The 21,833-nt window shown below is 42.1% G+C and overlaps 1 protein-coding gene across 2 annotated transcripts; it reads left to right on the top strand.

The window, feature by feature from the left end:
- Positions 1-240: 240 nt before the first annotated feature.
- LOC130205257 (nipped-B-like protein B) lies at positions 241-21,469 on the top strand. Of its 2 annotated transcripts, none has more exons than XM_056432500.1 (47): positions 241-566; positions 1,997-2,145; positions 2,759-2,924; positions 3,922-4,022; positions 4,872-4,980; positions 5,065-5,213; positions 5,843-5,961; positions 6,047-6,137; positions 6,253-6,780; positions 6,879-8,510; positions 8,668-8,775; positions 9,018-9,182; positions 9,552-9,623; positions 9,717-9,806; positions 9,893-9,993; positions 10,101-10,187; positions 10,581-10,800; positions 11,001-11,152; positions 11,235-11,315; positions 11,572-11,672; positions 11,780-11,903; positions 11,992-12,074; positions 12,227-12,359; positions 12,460-12,603; positions 12,698-12,784; positions 13,038-13,234; positions 13,317-13,419; positions 13,510-13,608; positions 13,791-13,937; positions 14,302-14,436; positions 14,538-14,636; positions 14,751-14,804; positions 14,918-15,026; positions 15,141-15,277; positions 15,740-15,880; positions 16,005-16,098; positions 16,426-16,580; positions 16,665-16,755; positions 16,883-17,056; positions 17,182-17,372; positions 17,519-17,626; positions 17,905-18,105; positions 18,240-18,386; positions 18,519-18,886; positions 18,984-19,158; positions 19,575-19,766; positions 19,937-21,469. In XM_056432500.1, the coding sequence occupies exons 2-47, from the start codon at positions 2,082-2,084 to the stop codon at positions 20,294-20,296; spliced, it is 8,184 nt and encodes a 2,727-aa protein (XP_056288475.1). In that variant the 5' UTR covers positions 241-566; positions 1,997-2,081; the 3' UTR covers positions 20,297-21,469. The 2 variants fall into 2 exon arrangements, with proteins under 2 accessions (XP_056288475.1, XP_056288476.1); XM_056432501.1 differs by having other exon boundaries at positions 241-871.
- The last annotated feature ends 364 nt before the right edge of the window (positions 21,470-21,833 follow it).

The raw sequence follows: 21,833 nt of genomic DNA, 5'->3' as shown, positions 1-21,833 counted from the left end.
TTCCCATACATTTTTATTTTTGAAAACATAAAATAATAACACCATTGTTATAACACTGAACAATCCCATGCGATCCTCGCTGTCAGTTATTAATGGACAAACACGTTAACCAGCCCACGGCTCCTCGCCGGTTGAGGGAGTTATTCTCATTCCCTTTACCGGTTCTTCCGGTCGTCATTTTGAAAGAGAGCGAGAGGTAGATAGAAGGGTAGGGGCATAGACAATGTGGATACCCCCTTTTCTCTGTTCCTCGATTGTTTTCACCCGCAAAGATTAACCGGCACCCGCAAACATAACCTCCAGCGTCTGATAAATAGTCGCCTGATAAGGCCTGTCGGAGGGGATGCTCTCCCCATCCCAGCAGGCATGTTCGCCGTGAGACAGAAGAAAGCCCCCCAGTCCTCCCGACGGGGATCGCTGCCGTTGTGTAAGCCAGTTCTCGGAGGAGCTGTCTGAACAGTGGGACGGAGAGGGAGCCAGAGACTCTTCTCCAGCTGCCATCCTACTCCTGCTCCTCCCCCCTCCTCCTTCACCAGAACCACTTCTCTTTCTCATCACATCCAGAGGTAAATAAGCCAGATTCAACAATAACAACCTCTATTCAGACTAATTGTTCAGCTACCTGGGAGTTTCCGGTTTGTCGGACCTGTTGGGAGCCGCTAACAGGATCGACCAAGGCGATATTTCTGATTTGTGATGGGGTCTTTGCTTTGTACCCCTGCCTCCCTGGCGTCGGGTCGGGGTTACGCTTCCGAAGGCAAGTCCGAGGTCCACTTTGTGAGCTAGTGATGCGTGGATGAAGGCCAGAGGAAGTGTGCGGTGGAGATCTAAACCCACACACGAGCTATACGAGGAAAAGGAGCCGGATAAAGTAGGCTAACTCGGGCTGATGCACTCCCGGTGATGCTAGCTTAACGTCGGCAACTTACAGTAACGTTACCTTGCCAGTTAGCATACGTTAGCTAACTACCTCGCCAGTTGTTGCTAGCCGGCGATGCCTGAGTGGATTTTAGTCACTTTCACAGACGTCGTCGTGCTGCTAGTCGTCTTTACGTGTCTCCAAAACGCCCAGATAGTAATAGACGGATAATAATAAAGTCACATCTGGTGTTAAGTTAAGCTAACGCTAATGCTCCTGGTATTGGACAGCCCCGGAAACCTTAGCTGACATTGTAACAAAAGAAATAATTTGAGCTTTAACGACAAGGTTTTCTGAATTGCATTTTCCTTGTGGGTTTCAGCTACAACAATGGTGATTAAAACAACTCTGCTGGCTTTAAGGTTAGAGATACATACATAGAGGGAGAGAGAGACAGAAACGGTGTAACTTTTATCATTAAATCTATCCACACAAAAAAGAAAGACAGCTAGCTGGGTTCCTCACTCCTCGAGTCTATTTTGCATGCACGACATACTTAATTCGCACGAGAGCTAATATTGTTCATTGAAACCTCACGTTTCTGCAGTAATTGCAGGTAGAAATATCCTAGCTAAAAATGCACACATTGAAGCCGAGTACGTATAACGTCAAAAGAAAAGGGACCCGGGCACAAGATGGTTTGGGTACCAGAAGCTGATATAAATCAATAACTTGAAAGGCATGTCTCGGCTTGCTTTAAGGCCGGTGTTGTGAGAATAGTTTCTTCATCGATATGTGTTTACCCCGACATAAACCTAAAACAACACTAACCACCAAGGGCATCACTCTTTTTAACAAGAGGGGAACACTATTTGCCGAGGGAACAGACTTCTTCATAACACCGGTGTACGCTGTCTACGTCGGAGGTGCAGTTATGTTGGCAATGTAATAATGCACACTCATGAGCTGACACTGTTGTAACCCCATCCCACAAGAAGCACAATGTAGTTGCATGGAAAACCTTTTCTTCGTACTCATGATCCGAACATGAACAATGCTGTGTGTAATGACATCCATACTTTGTTGACGGTGAACATTCTCTAAAAGTGTCTGTTGCAACTGTTTTTGTCCCTGCAGCATTTTGGAGATGTGAGGAATAGGAAGAGATTGGTGATATTGAGCAGCCCGTGCATTGACACAACCTTTTGACCTCATCTTCAGCATGAATGGTGATATGCCTCATGTTCCCATCACTACTCTTGCTGGAATTGCTAGCCTGACAGACTGTAAGTGCAACACCATCTCTCTCTAAAGCTGCTCAGCATTCAGCCTAAACACTAAAATTCAAACCAAGATGTGGCAAGTTTAAAGAATACTCCACGACTGAAATGGTATACTATGTGTAGTGTTCTAGTGCTTTTTGTATAATGTGACGTTATACTTGAACCTAAATACTGGTAATTGTGATGCTTCTCGCTACTCAGCTTATGTGTAAATATATGATGTATTGCAGTAAATCGTATAAAATATTGTATTCAAAAAATACAATAGGTTCAAAATGTGTCTTGTTAACTTATCTTGAGATGTGCATGTATTCTGAGGCTTTCAACATTTTTATTTCTAACAAGAAATGTTATAAACACCAACAATTTACAATACAAGTAAAACTATCAAGCTTCAGTTGGCATATTGCAAATATACATTGTATAAGCAATTAAGTTTGTTTCATTGACATTTGGCATTACTAACATATAGTGTGCCAGTTGCATGTTTTCATGTTTACAATGATTAGATACACACATATTTGTACTGTAAATACATATTTTCCCAAACAGTTTTCCTATTCTTCTTCCTTTAATTTCCCACCCAACCTAACTGCTCTGTCCATCATCTTTTTAGTGTTGAACCAGCTGCCCTTGCCTTCTCCTCTCCCTGCCACCACCGCTAAGAGCCTGCTCTACAATGGAAGGATCTCTGAAGAGGTCAGCAGCCTGCTGGTGTGTCGGGACGAAAATCTGGTGACTCAACTGGCACATAGCCTTAACCAAGTCTCCACTGAACACATGTAAGTACCACTCACTGATCTTTCCCGACATCTTTCAAGAATTACAATTCATGAGAGGAACGCTTGGCAGAAGCTACTACGGTAGATTTGCAATTGTGTGAACTCAAACATTTTTTGCTTTGAATTGGAGAAGAAATCATTGTTCAGCCGACTTGGTTGTCAACAGTATTAGTGGAAATGCATTGAAAACATTTCACAGTCTAACAATGTGTGAGGAACAGGGTACGCATAAAGCTGGGATAGCAGGTAAAGGTGGAAAGAATAGAGCTTTTATTTACCCAAAGTATGAATACAAATGTTAGATGGGTCGCAAAATTGAAAAATTTGAATAACTGAGCAGAACTGCTCTAGAGCAGCACCCACTATGTTTAAAGCAACATAGTGGGTGATCTTCTAAACACTAAGAGACACTGCCCCTTCATCACCTAACTACAGGATTATATATGATATGCTGTCCAGTCCATATTTAATGCAGGGGCTCCTGAGAACACCCTGAAGTAGAGCGGCACAGTTCAATTATCGAGGCCCATCAACTAGTCAGGTGTGATGGAGCAGCTTAGTCTTTCGCCAGAAGGATGGTTGACCATAGGACTCTTTATGTTCACCTTAATCTTAACCACATTTGTACCTGATTGAGTGCAACCAATCTAGAAAATTAACGTTGGCCAAAAGAAAGTGTATCCTGATGCTAATTAAACTGAAGAACTGAAAAACCTTCGATATGCCTGGTTGATGGTGCGGCTGGTAGTTGTAACTGCCACACAGTCAGGCACTGATGTTCCAATGGCAATGATCACATTACAGTCACTGCTATGCCAGGAAGGTCTTGTCATTTTTATAAGTTGTTAGAATCATTAAGGGCAAGTGAAAACTCCACTGAAAATGGTAATTGTGACCGGAAGGAATCCTAATTCAATAGTCGAAACTGCATTTTCGGCCCAGAGGTCAACTACTGCCTGCAATGTAACTGAGGACTGTACTTCTGTTTGCTTTCCAGAGAGTTGAAGGACAACTTGGGGAATGACGAACCCGAGGGTGACATGCCAATCCTTCTACAAACGTTGCTGTCCAGGAACCCCAAAATCTTCAGGGACAAAAGTATGCCAACCCAGTACAAGGTTTGGGGTGATAGGGATGAGTGCGTGCTCTGTCCCCGGCAGGAGTCTTGGTTTTCACTTGAACTATTTATTCCCCATAGCATATCGTGGGTCAGATACCTTACGTGGGCCTAGTTTGACTACACTGTTGGTTCCCAAACTAGTGGAGAAAACATAGATTGAAACTCAAGTTGAATAGAACTTCTTCACAGCAGACCGTTCAAACTGTAAAACAGGTGTAACTATTACCATTATTATTCTACTTATAGTGTATTGCAGTAATTACTTGAACTCAGCCATCATTACTGTAATTAGTTTCAGATGTATTTGGAACTATTTTCACTAAATGATATCTGTAATTGCCATAAACACTTGCATAGTTGTCTTTTAGCCTTTGTTCAGGGAAGCCTTTTCGTTTCATGGGCAGCTGCATGTGGTCTTTCTACACGGTTACAATTATTAAAAAGCTGAAGCAGCATATGCATACTTTCACCTCCGGGCGCTAGTGTAGCATAGAAGTGCTAACTCAAGTTAATGGTGTGCTAACATACAACATGCTCAACAATTTAGAAACGTATATCTCCTTCCAACCTCTCGGTGTAACGAGTATAACTGTTACACAACGTTTCACCGTGACAAGCTCAAAAGCCACAAAACCAGCCTGAAAATGAAGAGAGTCTGAAAGGACTGCATGAGATTCTATGGACTCGGATCCTAGTCGGAGCTGGCTGACCCTACGCGGTGAATGTCCAGTCTGCGTTTGAGAAAGAGACTTCGTAAAGTGTCAGTTGTCGATGTTCGGCTCGTTTGTATGACCGTAATTATCTATTGTTCTATCCTTTTCTCTTAGGTGTGATGCAGCAGCCCATGATGCAACAGTATAAGATGTCCCAGAATCAGGTGCATGGGAGTCCAGGATCAAACTATCAGCAAACCACTGTCCCCCAAAGTCCCTCTGGGTAAGGCAGTGTCAGCTTACAGCCAGATGATGAAGACACAGAAGTATTATATATTGACTAAAACTACTTCTACTTAATTCGCAGATGCTTTGCATCACCACAGTCTGGATCAGGTGCTCGGTTCTTGCCCCCGCAGAACAGCCCTATACCCAGTCCCTATACCCCTCAGAGTCCTGCAGACTACATGCAGTACAATCCACCCAGTTACTCTCAACACCAACAGACACAGCAAGGTGAGTACATATTTAAATCAAGACGAATAAATCCCTAACTGCCTGGCACACCTATGCAAGGATCAGTAAATAGCTCAAAGTAAAGTAATACGTTTTGATTAAGGTGAATAACCCAGAAGGAATTTTGTGTGTACTGGTTGAAGTCAAAGTGGACAGTGTTCAACAAGAAAAGTAGCGTAGAGATTGTTGCAAGCATTTCATTGTAGATTACCATAGAACAAATCAAGATTGTTAAAGCATTCCTTTTAAAGAGACGACATGCCATGGATTACATATTCAAGGTGTGGCTCTGAGGCCGGGACCATACAGTTCGCTCACAGAAGAAGCTTACGCCCAGCAAAATTCCTCCCCGCTAATTGTCTGTGGACAACAAATAATCCTTTTAAAATGTCCTGAACTGCATTGTGTTTCAGATAAATCTAGCTGGACAAATTTGGTTAAGTAATCCATGACACTTTATACAGACTTATGTGACGAGGAATCAGTTGATACGGTGACACTTTCTTACTGTAACATGGTCAAATTACAGTTGTCTGTTCAGGTGGAAGGTATCGATCTCTCAGGGAGACGTGAGGCATTGCATGACAAAAATAAGTGAACTGGATATTTTATTTCGCTCTCTGTTTTAGTTCGAAATATCCATGACGACAAGGTCTCTGCTCCGCTATCAAGTACTGCATCTAATCATAATGTGAGACTAGGCTCAGATGAAGACTACATCAACATGGCTCAAAGACTGGGAAATGAGGTAATGCAGAGAATCAAGATATCCTGAACTGGACCTCATCTGAATCTGACTGTAAATGAATGATAAATGTCTCGTGTTCCAACAGGAGAATGACCCCTCCATGAGGGCTGCCACGTTTCCAGTTAAATCACCAGAGTCTGTGTGTTCCCCTGCTGGGAGTGAAGAGTCTGCAAAAAGTATGCTACCTGAGCAACAAGCCAATTGTTCTTAATTTTGTAGAATCCAAATGAATGCACCATTGTTCAGTTAATTCTGTGCAAAGACTAAAGAAATGTATTTGTGTTTGACCAGGGTCCAGGCCTCCCCTTATCGTGCAGTCCCATCCACCTGATATGCCACACGCTGCAGCACCTGACTTGCCCCTTACCTCTGCTGACCGCAAAAAAAAGCAGAAAGAAAAGTGTAAAGAAGAAAATGAGCTGACTGACAAAAATGCCTCATATGGCATCGTTAATTCTCCACCAAAAGAGTCCACCAGGCTGACTATTAAACTGTCCCGAGTTAAGCTTTCAGAAATGGATCAATCTGAAGAGCTTCCCCTGAGGCCACGTGTTGATTCGGAGGAACATGAAACTGATTTGACAAATAATAATAATAATCAGTTGTCAAGGACTGCCCAGGACCTGTCACACAAGTTCGGTGCCAAGGAGCAGGCAAACTGTAAACAGGTTCCTGCTCAGCCAAATAGCAAGGAGTCCGGAGCCGTCAGTGGGGTTGTGTTTGATGACGCTGAAATAGACACGCTGGCAGAGATCGAGAGAATAGAACGCGAGTCGGCCAGTGAGAGGGAAAGATGGTCGAAAGAAGTCCAGGATAAAGGTATTGTGTGTTCGCTTTTGGCCTGTGCCTTTTTGAAGTTGTCATGACCTAGATTTGTTTGTCCTCAAAGATCGAAGCTAAATTCTTCTTTACTCCAGATAAGCCACTGAAGAAACGGAAGCAAGACACCTATCCTCAGGAATCTGGAGCCGAGTCAAGTGACGCGCCTACTTTGCAAGGCGGCAACACTGATAGCAAGTTGAAACCCAAGAAGACGAATGCTGCAAGTAACGGTGCCAGTCGACCTGCTTTGATGGTCAGTATTGATCTGCAGCAAGCTGGCCGAATGAAAGGACAGCCTGTCGTGGTCTTGGAAGCACAGACGTTCTGTGAGGACCACTTACGGCACCAAAAGACAAAGACTGATGGAAAGGTGGATAAAGTTGCTGAGAGCAGACCGGGGATCATCAAACAGCATGCTGACAACCCCAGGAAGTCGTGCTCAGACGGGCAACCAGAAGGCCCCAAGCCGAAGCCAGAAAGTCAACGCGAATCCAAACACAAGCCTGACAACAAAACTGTCAGTGGAAAGAGACACTCGGACGACAGGCGGCCAGACACCGTGCGACAGAAACATGACAAGGTTTCAGACTTGCGCCACAAAGAGGAAAAGAACCACAACATTCACAGATCCCATGTCAGCAACCCGGAGACTCCAAAAACCACGATCAAGGGGGAGCGCAACTCCAGACACGGAGAAGGCAAAACTAAGGACAGAGATAAAGATAAAGTTGGAGACAGAGATGATAAGGATAAGGACAAAGCAAAGGATAAAGATAGAGATGATAAGGACAAAGCAAAAGATAAAGATAGAGATGATAAGGATAAGGACAAAGCAAAAGATAAAGACGATAGGGATAAGGACAAAGCAAAGGATAAAGATAGAGATGATAGGGATAAGGACAAAGCGAAGGATAAAGCTGGAGATAGGGTGAAGGACAAAGATCGAGATAAGGACAGAGATAGAGACAAAGTTGGTGATAGAGATGATAGGGATAAGGACAAAGAGAAAGAGAAAGCTAGAGATAGGGTTAAGGACAAAGACCGAGATAATGATAGAGAAAGAGACAAAGTTGGAGACAAAGATAGGGATAAGAACAGAGAAAAAGTTAGAGATAGGGATAAGGACAGAGATAGAGATAAGGATAAAGATGGAGAAAAGAACAGAGCTCGGGATAAGGACAGAGATAGAGACCGAGATCGGAAGCACAAGACGTCGAGGGAAAACTGCAACAAGCACTCTCCTGACAGGCCGACTAAACCCGACAGCCCGAGAGTGAAGCAAGACGATGGTGGAAAATCCACTGACCTTAATGGTCGACAGAAGACCGAGAGTTCCAGCCTTCAAAATGCACAACATAAGAAAGACAGGAAAAGTGGGGATGGCAGCAGTAGCTGCCAAGCTGGGAACAAACAGCCGTCTTCAGAGACAAAACGTTGCGAGTTCCCCACATACCTGCTGGGTGGCAAGTCGGGAAGTCTAAAGAACTTTGTGATTCCTAAATTAAAACGGGATGTGAAAGATCTCCAACTTCCAAGCAAGCTGATTGAGGGCTGGAGTGAACCCCTGGTCAGGCTGGAGAGATTGTCCTTGATTAAGAACCTAAATCAAGGAGCTAAGCCGGTTGTTGTGCTCAACAAACTCAATATTGATGAGGTAAAAAGGATCATCAAGGAAAGCAGGAACACACACGGCTCCAGACCCAGATCCGTTGACAAATCAGGGAGAGGTACGTTTTATTTTGGTAATTAAATATGCATGCAAAACTGTCGGGGATGGATATGTGTCATGTGGCCGTGCTCAGTTTCGGGATTGTTTATTTACTGTAAACCGCTGTTTTCAGGATTATTCTTTGCTGAAGACAAACTCACCTCTTGTGCTTACAGAGAACAAGCGTAAGCACAGTATGATCAGTAAGAAATCCAAGTACACTGAGCTGGATGAAGACGAGGACGAGGAGGACGATGATGATGATGTTCACTCTGACATTGAGTGTCAGTATTTAACCTGTTTGTACATACACGGCAGAGTATTGGAAAATCTGTCAAAAGCACTATGCTGCCTCTACTTTTGACAGAATGTTGTTTTACCATGCAGTAATCCTTACGATTAAACAACATGTATCTCCAAATATTTTATATTGTAATTAATACATTAAATATATTTATCATATCAATATTTGGTGCTTGAGGAACTTGATGTTTTCTGATCCATCCTTTCTCTGTAATTGTTTCAGCTCCGAAGAAAAAGTCCAAGAAAGACCACGACAAGTCCTGGAAGCATGAAGAGAAGAGGGGATCTGGACAGCACCGCAGCAGAGGTTCTGCTCGGGGGTCCAGAAGCTGCCACCGGAGTCCAAACAGTTCAGACGAAGACTCTCCGTCCCCAAGCTTGCGTGATGGTGAGTCTGTTTTGCATACGCTCGTCAGTAGGCGTAGGCAAAAGGGAAAATGTAAATAAACGGTGGAGACAAGAAAGAGAGAGTTTCTATTTTGTAATACGTCTCTAAGCAGGCACAATTATTTCCTCTAAGTTATATAACCGTAGCCAATAAACAAACAAACAAAGATCTTGCAAATCGTGAGTCCTTTTCCAGACCGCTTTCATTTCAATAACTGCCACTTGAAATGTGATTTGTCTGGTCTTATCCCTGGATAGTTGGGTTACTACACCCAAGTCTTACTCTCAATCACCGCATGTTTAATAGAGAGAGTGGCCGCTGTCGAGGATATGACTAATGTCTTGTCTTGTCTAATGACGTTTTGTTCAGTTGCCAGAAAAATGAAGAAAAAGGAGAAACAAAAAAACAAGAAAGCGTATGAATCCAAGCTGACACCAGAGGGTATTGTTTCACCACTTTTAATTATTTTATAAGCCAAATGCATTTTAAAACGACATATTTTTAATGATCAATGCCTTTACATTTGTATCACAGAAAAGATGGACTCCTCCACATTTAAGAGATTCACGGCTAACATGGACAGCATTATCGAGAGCCTCGATGACGTGGACCTCACTGCCGCAGGTACACATCGGGAGCTGCACCGTTTTGCAAAGTTCATGACATTTGTCGGAGCGACGTCCACATTGTAACTTTGTGACCTGAAACAGATGAGGACGAGATACCCGAGGAGCTGTTGCTTGGAAAGCACCAGTTGAGCGAGCTAGGCAACGATTCTGCTAAGATGAAAGCTATGTGCATCTTTAACAAGGTAAGAGGAGGCTGTCACGTGGTTACACCGAGGTTCACATATAATCTTTAAAGTTCATCGATTCACAGGCGCATTGCTGTTGATGTAATCATTATTTCAATCCACAGTGTTCAACTAAGAAACTGGTGAAAATTTTGAATATCCTGGAGAAGAACATTCAGGACAGCGTCAAACTTTCCACACTAATGAATCATGTAAGTGGCCAGCTGGATATTATTCTTCAGCTGCAGAAGTGATGCAATTTTTCGGAGCGGATTTTCTGTTAAAAAAACATGCACTTTTTCCAATCAAATTTGGGTAAACGTATTTTAGAGACTATCTGCTTATTCTGCCTATTCTCAAGCGATAATTTACTGGGGTGTCTAATTCCACATATATCCATTGTGTCTTCTGGTTGTACTACATTTTAACTGCTTTGAATATTTTAACTGCTTTGAATAAAAAAAAAATGTTATATAATAAAGAAAAGAAAATAATATAATATATATAATATATATATATATATATTATATAAAAAAAATATAATTAAAAAAGACATTTTAACTGCTTTGAATAAACTGAAACTGACCAGATTTTTTAATTTGAAGGAAAATGATTCCATGGATGAGGAGCGGTTGTGGCGTGACCTTATCATGGAGCGGGTTGCTAAGTCTGCTGATGCCTGTTTGACTGCTCTCCACATCATGACGTCTCCACACATGCCCAAGGCAGTTTACATAGAAGATGTAATCGAGAGGGTGTTGCAGTACACCAAGTTCCATCTGCAGAATTCTCTGTACCCTCAGTATGACCCAGTCTACAGAAAAGGTCAGCACAGTCTTCTTCCATTCTTCCAAGTTTTTCTTCAAGATATTGCAGAAATCTCAAGAAGCTGTTTTTGTGCGTTTTCATATTAGGAAGCTGATAAATCCGATGCATGCTGGTCCAACAATTGGTATATGTATATTGCAAGTGGTTTGCTTATCTTTTATTTCATTCTTATCTTCTCTTCATCTTCCTCACCTAAGGTGGCATGCATACTTCAAAGTCCAAGCGAGCAAAGATTTCTACTCATAAACAGAAGGTGGTCGTCATCCTCTACGACAAAGTGTGTGATATTCTCAGCAATATGTCGGAGCTTCTGGAGATCCAGCTGCTAACTGACACCACTATTCTCCAGGTGAGACTCTGACGTAATTCAAATGTATGACATGTTTAACCTTTGATTGCAGAGTTCTAACGTACCTGTGCCCGACTTTCAGGTGTCAACCCTGGGCATCACACCCTTTTTTGTGGAGAATGTCAGTGAACTGCAGTTATGTGCCATCACACTTGTGACAGCAGTAAGTTTGCCTGCAAACATGGAATTTTACTTCATTTCATTTTATTTTAGCAGTCAATTTTGCGCCTCGGTGTCTTGGTGCGCGATTCTTGCACCTTCCGCCAAAAAAAGTTCCTCGTTTGTTTGTGAAAACATTCTTTGGCAATAAACCTGTTTCTGATTCTGATTCTGATTCTGATTCTGATTCTGATGAAATGCACCTGCAGGACATCTCTGCTATGATTTAATTTTATGTTTTGTATTTTACTCTTCCTTAGGTGTTTTCTCGTTACGAGAAGCACAGGCAGCTCATTCTAGAAGAGATCTTCACCTCTTTAGCTAGACTGCCGACTAGTAAACGCAGCCTCAGGAACTTTAGGTATTTGCATCTTGCTCAATTAAATATCATAAATGAAGATATTGATCATTGAAGGTTTTTGCATTGTTCAGTAAACTTAACGATACTTATGCCTCATGCTCCCCAAGACTAAACAATGATTCGGATAAAGAGCCCTTGTATATCCAGATGGTCTCAGCACTGGTTCTTCAGCTCATCCAGTGTGTGGTCCGGCTTCCCTCAGAGAGGGATGCAGAAGGTGAACATAAGAAGGTAACTACAGATCATTTTACTTATATTTAAATCATATTTATCTGAAAATACATTTTTATTCAGAAATAATTTTACATATTTTTTCTAGGTTGATAAAGATGTCTTCATCACAAACTCCTATGAAACTGCCATGAGGACAGCTCAGAACTTCCTAACTGTGTTTCTTAAGAAGTAAGTCATTGCAATTGTAGGGGCACTTTAGCACTGAGTCCCCTACGCAGTCCACCTGCCTCTACTGTGGAACAGGTTGTAATAATGATTTGATATATAGTCTTCATTTTCAAACACATATTCTAATAGCAGATTGTGTTTTGTGTATTTAGGTGTGGTAGTAAGCAGGGAGAGGATGACTACAGGCCTCTGTTTGAGAACTTTGTTCATGACCTGCTGTCTACAGTGAACCGGCCTGAGTGGCCTGCATCTGAACTGCTGCTCAGTTTACTGGGCCGGCTGTTGGTGAGTAGCATCACTCACTTCAAATGTGTCATCACCAAACATCTGCCCAGTGGAATGTCCAGTTTGAATTGACATTTTTCCTCCACCTCTCGTGCTCCAGGTTCACCAATTCAGTAACAAGCAGACAGAAATGGCGCTGAGGGTGGCGTCGCTGGATTACCTCGGCACGGTCGCTTCTAGACTGCGTAAAGATGCTGTCAGTAGCAGGATGGACCAAAAGGCTATCGACCGCATCCTTAAAGAGGTAGACTTGATAGTTACGGGATTATTTTAACAGATATAAACTAACAGTGTTGGAACTGCATTGCGATTCTCCTGACTTCTGGATCTCCTAACAGTCTCAAGGCAGTGACGAGGTCCCGAAACTCCAGAAGGCCCTGCTGGACTTCCTAAAGGAGAACATTGAGACAGAACCTTCTCTGGTGGTGAGCATTTCATTTTCATACACTCATCTGTGTATTTACAGAAATCAACATTTATGATACCTGAAGAACTGCGTGCTAAGTGTTTACATTCAGTTGTAACACGAATGATGCTTATTATAATAATAATGATACTCAAAGTAATCATAATAATAATAATTCTAAAAGGGTTCTTACAAGTCAAAGCGGTATTATATTATTTAGTATGCCATAAAATGTTGCATTCTTTTAATATGTATGCATTTGTTTCATATAGTTTGCCAGGAAGTTCTATATTGCTCAGTGGTTCAGGGACACTACAACTGAGGCAGAGAAAGCGGTGAAGTCTCAAAATGACGATGAGGACTTCAAAGAAGTTGACTCAACTGAGGAGATTATACAGAAGGCCGAGACACGAAAGAAGTTCCTCCGCAAGATCATGAAGATTTCAACATCAGATTTGAATTCTTTGAGGTAAATACTACTGCACTTCTGTTACACTGTTCAGCTTTTCACCGAGCCTGATGTTCAACTGTTCTCTTGATTTTTCTTTCAGTGTAAATGCTGACACAATAGACTATGAGGACTCATGCCTGATTGTCAGACATCTGGCCTCCATGAGGCCGTTTGCACAGAGCTTTGATATTTACTTATCGCAGGTAGGAGGATCATTTCAAAGAAACTTCAGTGAGGGCTTATATTGTGTTGGCTGTGACTAACTCTTTTCTCTTATTGTCTCTTTCATACAGATTCTGAGAGTGCTGGGCGAGAGTGCCATAGCAGTCAGAACTAAAGCCATGAAGTGTCTGTCTGAAGTAGTAGCTGTCGATCCAAGTATTCTTGCAAGGGTAAGTCCTCTCTTATGGGTTGCAGCACATTGCTTCGACCACTGGATCGATCCTGTTAGAGAGTGTTAGGGTGGTGTTATTATTGTCCGGCAATTATGCCCATTTAAGACAGTCATACTTGCAGCCACACCAGTCAGTAATGTTTCTCTGTGCTTCACTAATCTCTCCTATTTGCTTTGCAGTTGGATATGCAGCGTGGGGTTCACTGTCGCCTCATGGACAACTCCACCAGTGTGCGAGAGGCAGCCGTGGAGCTCCTCGGCCGCTTTGTGCTAAGTCGACCGCAGCTCATTGAGCAGTACTATGACATGCTCATTGAAAGGATATTGGTAATTTCTTCAGCTTCCCACTTTACAGTTTGTTCAACCCATAACTGTGAACCTCTCTATCATACACAAGTGTAAAAATACAATCTCAGGTTGGTTAGTTTAACTTGATTTGGTCACATCACTTAGAAGTTTGTGGAATAGGCAACGTCTACCAAAAGACAGACTCAATGGGAACGTCCCTTGACTTAAGCAAACTGACTAAAATATAAATATAAAGTGCCAAAGTCCAGGCGAGGTTCAATCATCTGCCACCGAAAGAACAGATGAGCAACTGCAACCATTTGGCAGTTGAAAGTGCATTTGAGAATTGTATTTCTTCTTGTCTATACTGAGCTATCTTTGTCCCCATCTTGTTTTTCCACAGGACACTGGTATAAGTGTAAGGAAGAGGGTCATAAAGATCCTGAGGGATATTTGCCTGGAGATGCCGGACTTCCATAAGATCACCGAGATGTGTGTCAGGATGATCCGAAGGGTCAACGATGAAGAGGGGATCAAGGTTTGTGTTTACTTCGTTCTATGTGTATGCTGCTTCAGCTTTTTGGACATTTAGAGTTTTTTAAATGCTGGTTATTTATATGAATATCTTTTCCCATGCAGAAACTGGTGAATGAGACATTCCAAAAGATCTGGTTCACTCCCACACCCGGTCATGACAAAAATGCCATGACCCGGAAGATCTTGAACATCACAGATGTGGTGCGTAGTAGCTCGGCTTGTGACAAAGGATTTGGCACCATCATTCAAATGACAAACATTTTGATGTTTGACATTTTCATACTCTGACTCATGTCATGTTGGATTTGGTCCCAGGTGTTGGCGTGTAAAGATTCAGGCTATGATTGGTTTGAGCAGCTTCTCCAAAATGTGAGTTGTCACTAATTTGATATGGCAACATCAGCTTGTGTTTCTTTATGACAGCTCGTATATGCATATTTCGGCGGTCATCTTATCTTACTTCTGTACGACATCCATTTTAGCTCCTGAAGTCAGAAGAGCAAGCTTCATACAAACCTGCCAAGAAGGCCTGTGTTCAGTTGGTGGACAATCTCGTGGAGCACATACTGAATTCCGAGGAGTCTATTGCAGGTAATACAAATATATGTAATTGCATGTTTGATACAAAATCGGTATTGCAGTTTTATTGTGTAAAACATTACTACGCTGTGAACAAATATGAATTTTTTCTCTCTGACGTTTCAGACTGTGAGGACAAAGGGGTCAACCCAGGTCGTCTGGTAGCATGCATCACCACTCTTTACCTGTTCAGCAAGATCAGAGCGCAGTTAATGGTGAAACATGCCATGACTATGCAGCCCTACTTAACCACCAAGTGCAACGTAAGTACCATGTGATGATTATGATCAATAATTAGTTGAGTCTGATGCCCACGGGACAGAAATGAGCAACACCATCTTTTGTGTTGTGCTATAGAACAATCCTGGAACAGCCAAATGAAACATACACACACGTTCTGTTTGTGGTAGTAGTCAGTCAGTGCTAGTAGTCCCTACTTGTGTCACATATTAAGACCACAAACATGTGAAGATGAATTGGAGCTCACTGGGACATCCCATCACTCAAGCAAATACAGTTACTGTACATGGAACAATTAGGCCCAGGTGTTTTGGAGGAACACATAAGTGGGATCTAGCATGTGTATTACACTCACAATCAGATGACGGCAACTCACGCACAATCAGGAGAGGATGGAAACAATGAATGAAACAATTAGTCATTCAAAAAGTTGTTTTCCAGCAGAGCTTTGAATTGTACAACCGTCTCCATGTTGACATTTTCAGACTCAGAATGACTTCATGGTGATATGTAACGTGGCAAAGATCTTGGAGCTGGTGGTGCCTCTGATGGAGCTCCCAAGTGAGACTTTCCTCACTACCTTAGAAGAAGACCTGATGAAGCTCATCATCAAATACGGCATGACGGTCAGTGCCATTTACGACTTGCCGCTCTCACAGATGGCTCTCAATAAAGTGTGGCGGTGAAACCGCTGCTTTGAGCGAACAGATTTGATTTGAAACGTGTGTTTCTTTGTTGTCTGCGTCTCAGGTCGTCCAGCACTGTGTCAGCTGTCTCGGTGCAGTCGTCAACAAGGTCACACACAACTACAAGTTTGTCTGGACTTGTTTCAATCGCTACTACGGTAAGTCTTATGTAGAGTACCTCCATTCGTTATCACATCAACTTTTAAATTGTTCTTATATATTCTGAATATGCCGTAAAAATTAAAAAGGCTCGAAAATAATCAGAATTTCAAAAACATGTTCTGTACATAGGACACGGTAGTTGTTAACCTGTTCATTCACCGTCACATTAAAGGTTACGTTATCCTCATGTAACCTTATGATGCTCAGTTCACACGCGAACAAATAAAAGCATTTGATCCACACCAAACGACAAGATTCTTGATCACTGTATGACCGAGAAGATCGAAAGTTAGCTTTCACTGTCTGCTTGTATCATTCTATAGGAGCTCTGGCAAAACTGAAGACACAGCACCAGGAGGACCCCAACAGCTCCACTCTGGCTGCTAACAAAACTACTCTACTGCGCTCACTGTTCACTGTGGGGGCGCTCTGTCGACACTTTGATTTTGACCAAGAGGAGTTCAAGGGTACTAGCAAGGTAAACACCAGCAATCGGCTTGGACTATGTGTACAGGACTATCACGGAACCTGGTTTGATGACCGACTCCCCTGTGTCTCTTAGATTGTCATCAAGGAAAAAGTGCTGGAGCTTCTGTTGTACTTCACCACTCATGAAGACGAAGAGGTCCAGATCAAGGCCATCACGGGTCTTGGTATGTTGCACATCATCTGAGACGATCATTAGTATTTATCCTGCATTTTTGTGTTTTTATTTGCTAATGTCTTTGAATTGGTTTACCTCTGAATTAATTGGATTCACTGAATTTCCATTGTCTCAAGGCTTCCAGTTCATCATGCATCCAGAGCTCATGTTTGTGCAGGATGTGAAGGTTATGTACAACAATACCATGTCGGATGAAAACAGTATGGTCGCTCTGAAGATCCAGGTGCTAAAAAACCTGCAGACATACCTGCAAGACGAGGACTCTCGAATGCAGGAGGCCGATCGCGGATGTGAGTTCAAGAAATCCATCTCAATTGTTGTGTTGCTTAGGTGCATAAACTTGTCACTGTATGTTCAGCCTTGCAATCATGTCGAACAACTTAAGACGGATCAAGCTGGTGTTTTCCTTATTCAGGGAAGAACCAATCCAAGCGGGAAGATCTGAAAGAAATGGGGGACATCTCATCAGGCATGAGCAGCTCCATCATGCAGATTTACCTGAAGCAGGTGCTGGAGTGCTTCTTCCACTCACAGTCCACTGTACGGCACTTTGGCCTGAGTGTCATCATCCTGACTCTCAGCCAGGGCCTCATCCACCCTGTTCAGGTATGTTCACTGTGTCACTCCAGCATGCTCACCAAGACTCAGACCTACAGTACCTCTTTGAAGCGAGACCTGTTTGACAAAAGAACATCTGCTGCCTTCAGTGTATCGCCATCAGCTGTTCACAGATCTGTAACTGTTCTTTTTAGTGCGTGCCCTACTTGATTGCCATGGGAACCGACCCTGAGCCAACCATGAAGAACAAATCCGATCAACAATTGGTGGACATCGATAAGAAATATATAGGCTTCATTCATGTGAGTGGCTTACTGGTTTTTAAAGTGAAAAGGTATATGAAAGATGATTTGCTCTATCTGTATCTGCAGTCAGTAGTTATTTTTTTGTATTTGTTATAAATAAATATAAAAGATATACTCTACACATCTTATAATATACTGTCGTTCAATGTTTGATCCTTGACATGTCATATGATGACAATAAAATACAGGTTTTTACACACAATAAAAAGTATTTATTGGAATCATTTAATTTCATCTACATACATGATGAGTTGTATCCCTGTGCAAATCCACAGATGAAGGCCGTAGCAGGGTTGAAGATGTCTTATCAGGTGCAACAGGCAATAAATGGATCCAAAGGCGCACTGATTCGAGGTTTTCGCCACGATGACTCGGACGTTTCTCTCTGCGCTCACCTCTACACTCTGGTCCGAGGAAACCGGCAATACAGACGGGCTTTCCTCATTTCCTTGCTCAACTTGTTTGATGACAGCTCCGTGAGTTCACCGTTCTGCTTCTCTTTGTGCCGGTCTGAAGGCGTGATTGTTTCCCACCACCCATTATCCGAGCCTCACTGCTGGTCACAGACAATTCATTTAACTCGTGATATTTTCCACTTTGCCCCCTGCAGAAAACAGAAGTGAACAGGCTGTTGTTCATCGCTGACAACTTGGCCTACTTCCCCTACCAGACCCAGGAGGAGCCTCTTTTTATCATGCACCATGTCGATATTACTCTGTCTGTCTCTGGCAGCAACCTGCTCCAGTCTTTCAAGGAGGTGAGAAGCTGTGTTTAATTTGGTATATCTTGTTCTTAGTTGTTTTGGATATTATGAGATGAAAATCTAAGCTGGTGTAATATTTGCGCTGTATGTTTGTTCTGTGTTTGAACGGTTCTGTTCTGGTTGCAGTCTTTACAGAAAGGACCCATCCAGAAGGAAAAGAAGACGGCGACAAAGACAAAGAAGAAGAAGAAAAAGCATCAGAGAAGAAAACACAGCTCTGATGATGACGACGACGACAACGATGATGATGAAGAGGACGATGAGCAGAGCAGTAGCACATCCAGCAGCAGCGATGAGGAGGATGAGGTGGTTCAGAGTCAAAAGAAACCCGTGCTCTCAGATTCTGAAGCTGAAATGGAGGATGAGGATGCAGTGATGGACCGTCTGCCTGAAAACCACGGCCCTCTGCTGGACTTTGCCAGTGCGTCACAGGGCATTCTGCTGCTACTGGTGCTAAAACAACATCTGAAGAACCTGTATGGCTTCTCAGACAGGTAGGCCGCATCAGAAATGTCAAGGACAACATCGGCTCTTAGTAATGTCGCTCTTTACGTGACATAAACGCCATCAAACCTTTTGTTTGCATTACAGCAAAATCCAGAAATATTCCCCAACGGAGGCGCCCAAAGTATACGACAAGACCGTGAACAAGAAATCTAAGGTGCACTTCAACCCTCGTCAGACACTGGATTACCTGAAGCGGGACCTTGCCAACACAGATCTGAGCAACGAGATCAAGAGGAGAATTGTGAAACAATATTTGGATGTAAGCATTCAGCACTTTTTGTTTAGTTATGTTAAATGTGGTGGGAAAAATGTTTCAAATTATGTGCTTCCACAACATATATACATAGGGTGTATTAAACTGCTGGGGCGGATATGGGGAAAATAACACATCATGATGATTTTGACCCATTAGCTTAATATCAATATTGTGATAATATTGTACGATTGACTATCGGTGCTTTCACAAAACCTGAAATGTATTTTTCTTTTTTTTATGATCACAAGTTATGATGTAGACACCACTTATGCCTTAATACCCTCTTACTATATCCTAAATGTAAGATGAAAACTAGTCTCATGTCATAATATTGATATCAACATATTGCATTTACAGACCTCGTGTATGAATGTATTATTTCAGTCTCCAGCAATATGACGACTGCTTTTGTCACTTAGTTTAAGGTACTGATGGAGCACTTGGATCGTGATGAAGAGGACGATGAGGGTGAAGCAAGTGCCAATGCCAGAAACAAAGCCATTACTGCACTCTTGAAGGTCCCAAAATCTTCGAACCAGAACCACAGCAAAGTTGAGGCTGTTCCAGTGGAGACAGAGGAGGAGGAGAGTGAGGATGAAGATCCCCCTGTGGTAGGAATTTTAAAACCTTGTGATTACTCACAATATTCCTATTGTAAGCCTTGTGTAATTAAACTACTTCTGCATATAAACTAAATCTGCTGCAGCTGTTAACTCGTTATCCCAAAATGGAAAACGGCTGTATGATTTCTGTGTGACGTTTCACACTCTGCTTCTTCTAGCCACAGCGGAAACCAAGGAAAGGCGGGGAGTCCGCAGAGGACACAGGCAACCTGAATGAGAGACTGAAGGCCATGGACATCATTGCCATCTGGTGTCCCAAATACAAAGACAGACCACAGATTGCCAGAGTCATCCAGAGGATCAAAACTGGCTACAGTATACACTGGATGACTGGATCTTACTCTGCGCCCTGGGTCGAGGTAAAGAAGCGGGAAGGTCGCAAAAAGGTTCCCTGGGTTGACACCATCAAGGAGTCAGACATCATTTACAAGAAAATACCTTTTACAAGTGGACAAAAGCTATCGAACAAACTGGCACAGACTTTACGAGCGCTATACGCTGCCAAGGACGGGGAGTAAGAGTTAATCAACTGAAATAACTCGGACAGAAACCCCTCAGAACCCACATCGATGTGGATCCAATATGTTTCAGAGAGAAAATGAAACCTTTAGATTTACGGACCAGATGGAGGGAAAGTATTGTGAACGATGATCTGCTTGAATACAGACATGTTTAAGTTTAACACACGAAAAACACAAGAAGGAAATGTTTTGGAAAACATTGTGTGGGAGTTCCTTCGCTGTTGTGCAGCAACTTTGTTGTTTGATTTTTACTCCCACTGTATCATAGTTTAACTAAACACATGTTTATATCTGAACATAATTCTGTAAAAAAAAATAAACTGAATGTTGGAAGTTAGTGTATTGATGATGTTCTTAATAAAGTGTTTTTGGAGTTTAAACTAGCATCGGATGGATTTATTCACTTGATCTGAGCTCCATCAACTTTTACATTTCTTTTTTCGTTTCTTTTTTTGAACATTTTGTTGTTTACCCACGCTGTGTAATGGAGTATCTTTGATATAATTTATTTATGTTAAGAGCAGTGCAGTATCTGTACCTATATGCAGGGGAAGTTATATTGTTTTTAATATAGATTTTGATGTTATAGAACACAGAGCAAGAAAAAAGTGAACCGCCCCTCCTTCCCCTCCCCCCGCTCTTCTTGTGGAACAAATACTGCAATAAATTTTTCTTATGTCTTTGTTACTTGTTTGCACTTTTTTTCCCACATCAGAATATTTATTGGATCATTTTTTAAGTAATCAAGTTCATCTTTTTTCCTGCACTGTGATTCCACACCCTGTGTCATTGAGATCAGGGTGAAGAAATAATACAAGAGCTTCTTAAGTGGTTTCATCAGCCTCACTCTGAAACATAAACACAACATATCATCTTGCCATTGTGGTTCTCACTGTGGGGATGTGCAGCAGCTAGCAAGTAACTTTATGGAAGCTCTTGAATTTTAGCCCTTACGCTGATATACTGTGCACAATCTCAAGTAACATGAATATGCCTTTACTACTACTCTGACCCTGTGTTTCTTTTTGTCATTACTAGTCGTCGATCGTATGTCACATGCTTTTTTTTTAATCTACAGAAATACTAAATGTTGTTAAAAGTGGGAACGGGATCGGAAAACATGCACTGTAATATTTCTAAATGTGATACATAAACGTCTGGTTCAGGGAATTGCACTTTTCTTCTTTCGGTGCTGAAATTATAAAACTTACTGCCTTTGTGTTTTGAATGGAAAAAACAAACATTATATTGGATATTGTAAGAAATAAAAGCCAGTTTAATGTATAATCCCTCTTTACAGCATACTTAAGTAGTAGGTTGAGTGTAATAATCTTTATCTAATTTATTTCATTGTTTGTTTCCAATTTCCTTTTACAAATATATTATTACATATTTAATGTGGTGAATATATCAGATACAAATACATTGACCGGTGGATGGCAGCACATCGTTTCACTTGTCACAGTTCTGCGGAAATTTAGGAGACGAAGAAGAAGAATGATTCACCGGAAGGAAACCTTTCCCATCGGCCGCC

The sequence above is a fragment of the Pseudoliparis swirei genome, chromosome 15 (genome assembly GCF_029220125.1).
Source record: "Pseudoliparis swirei isolate HS2019 ecotype Mariana Trench chromosome 15, NWPU_hadal_v1, whole genome shotgun sequence".
Lineage (NCBI taxonomy): Eukaryota > Metazoa > Chordata > Actinopteri > Perciformes > Liparidae > Pseudoliparis > Pseudoliparis swirei.
This window is presented reverse-complemented; position numbering and strand designations above follow the sequence as displayed.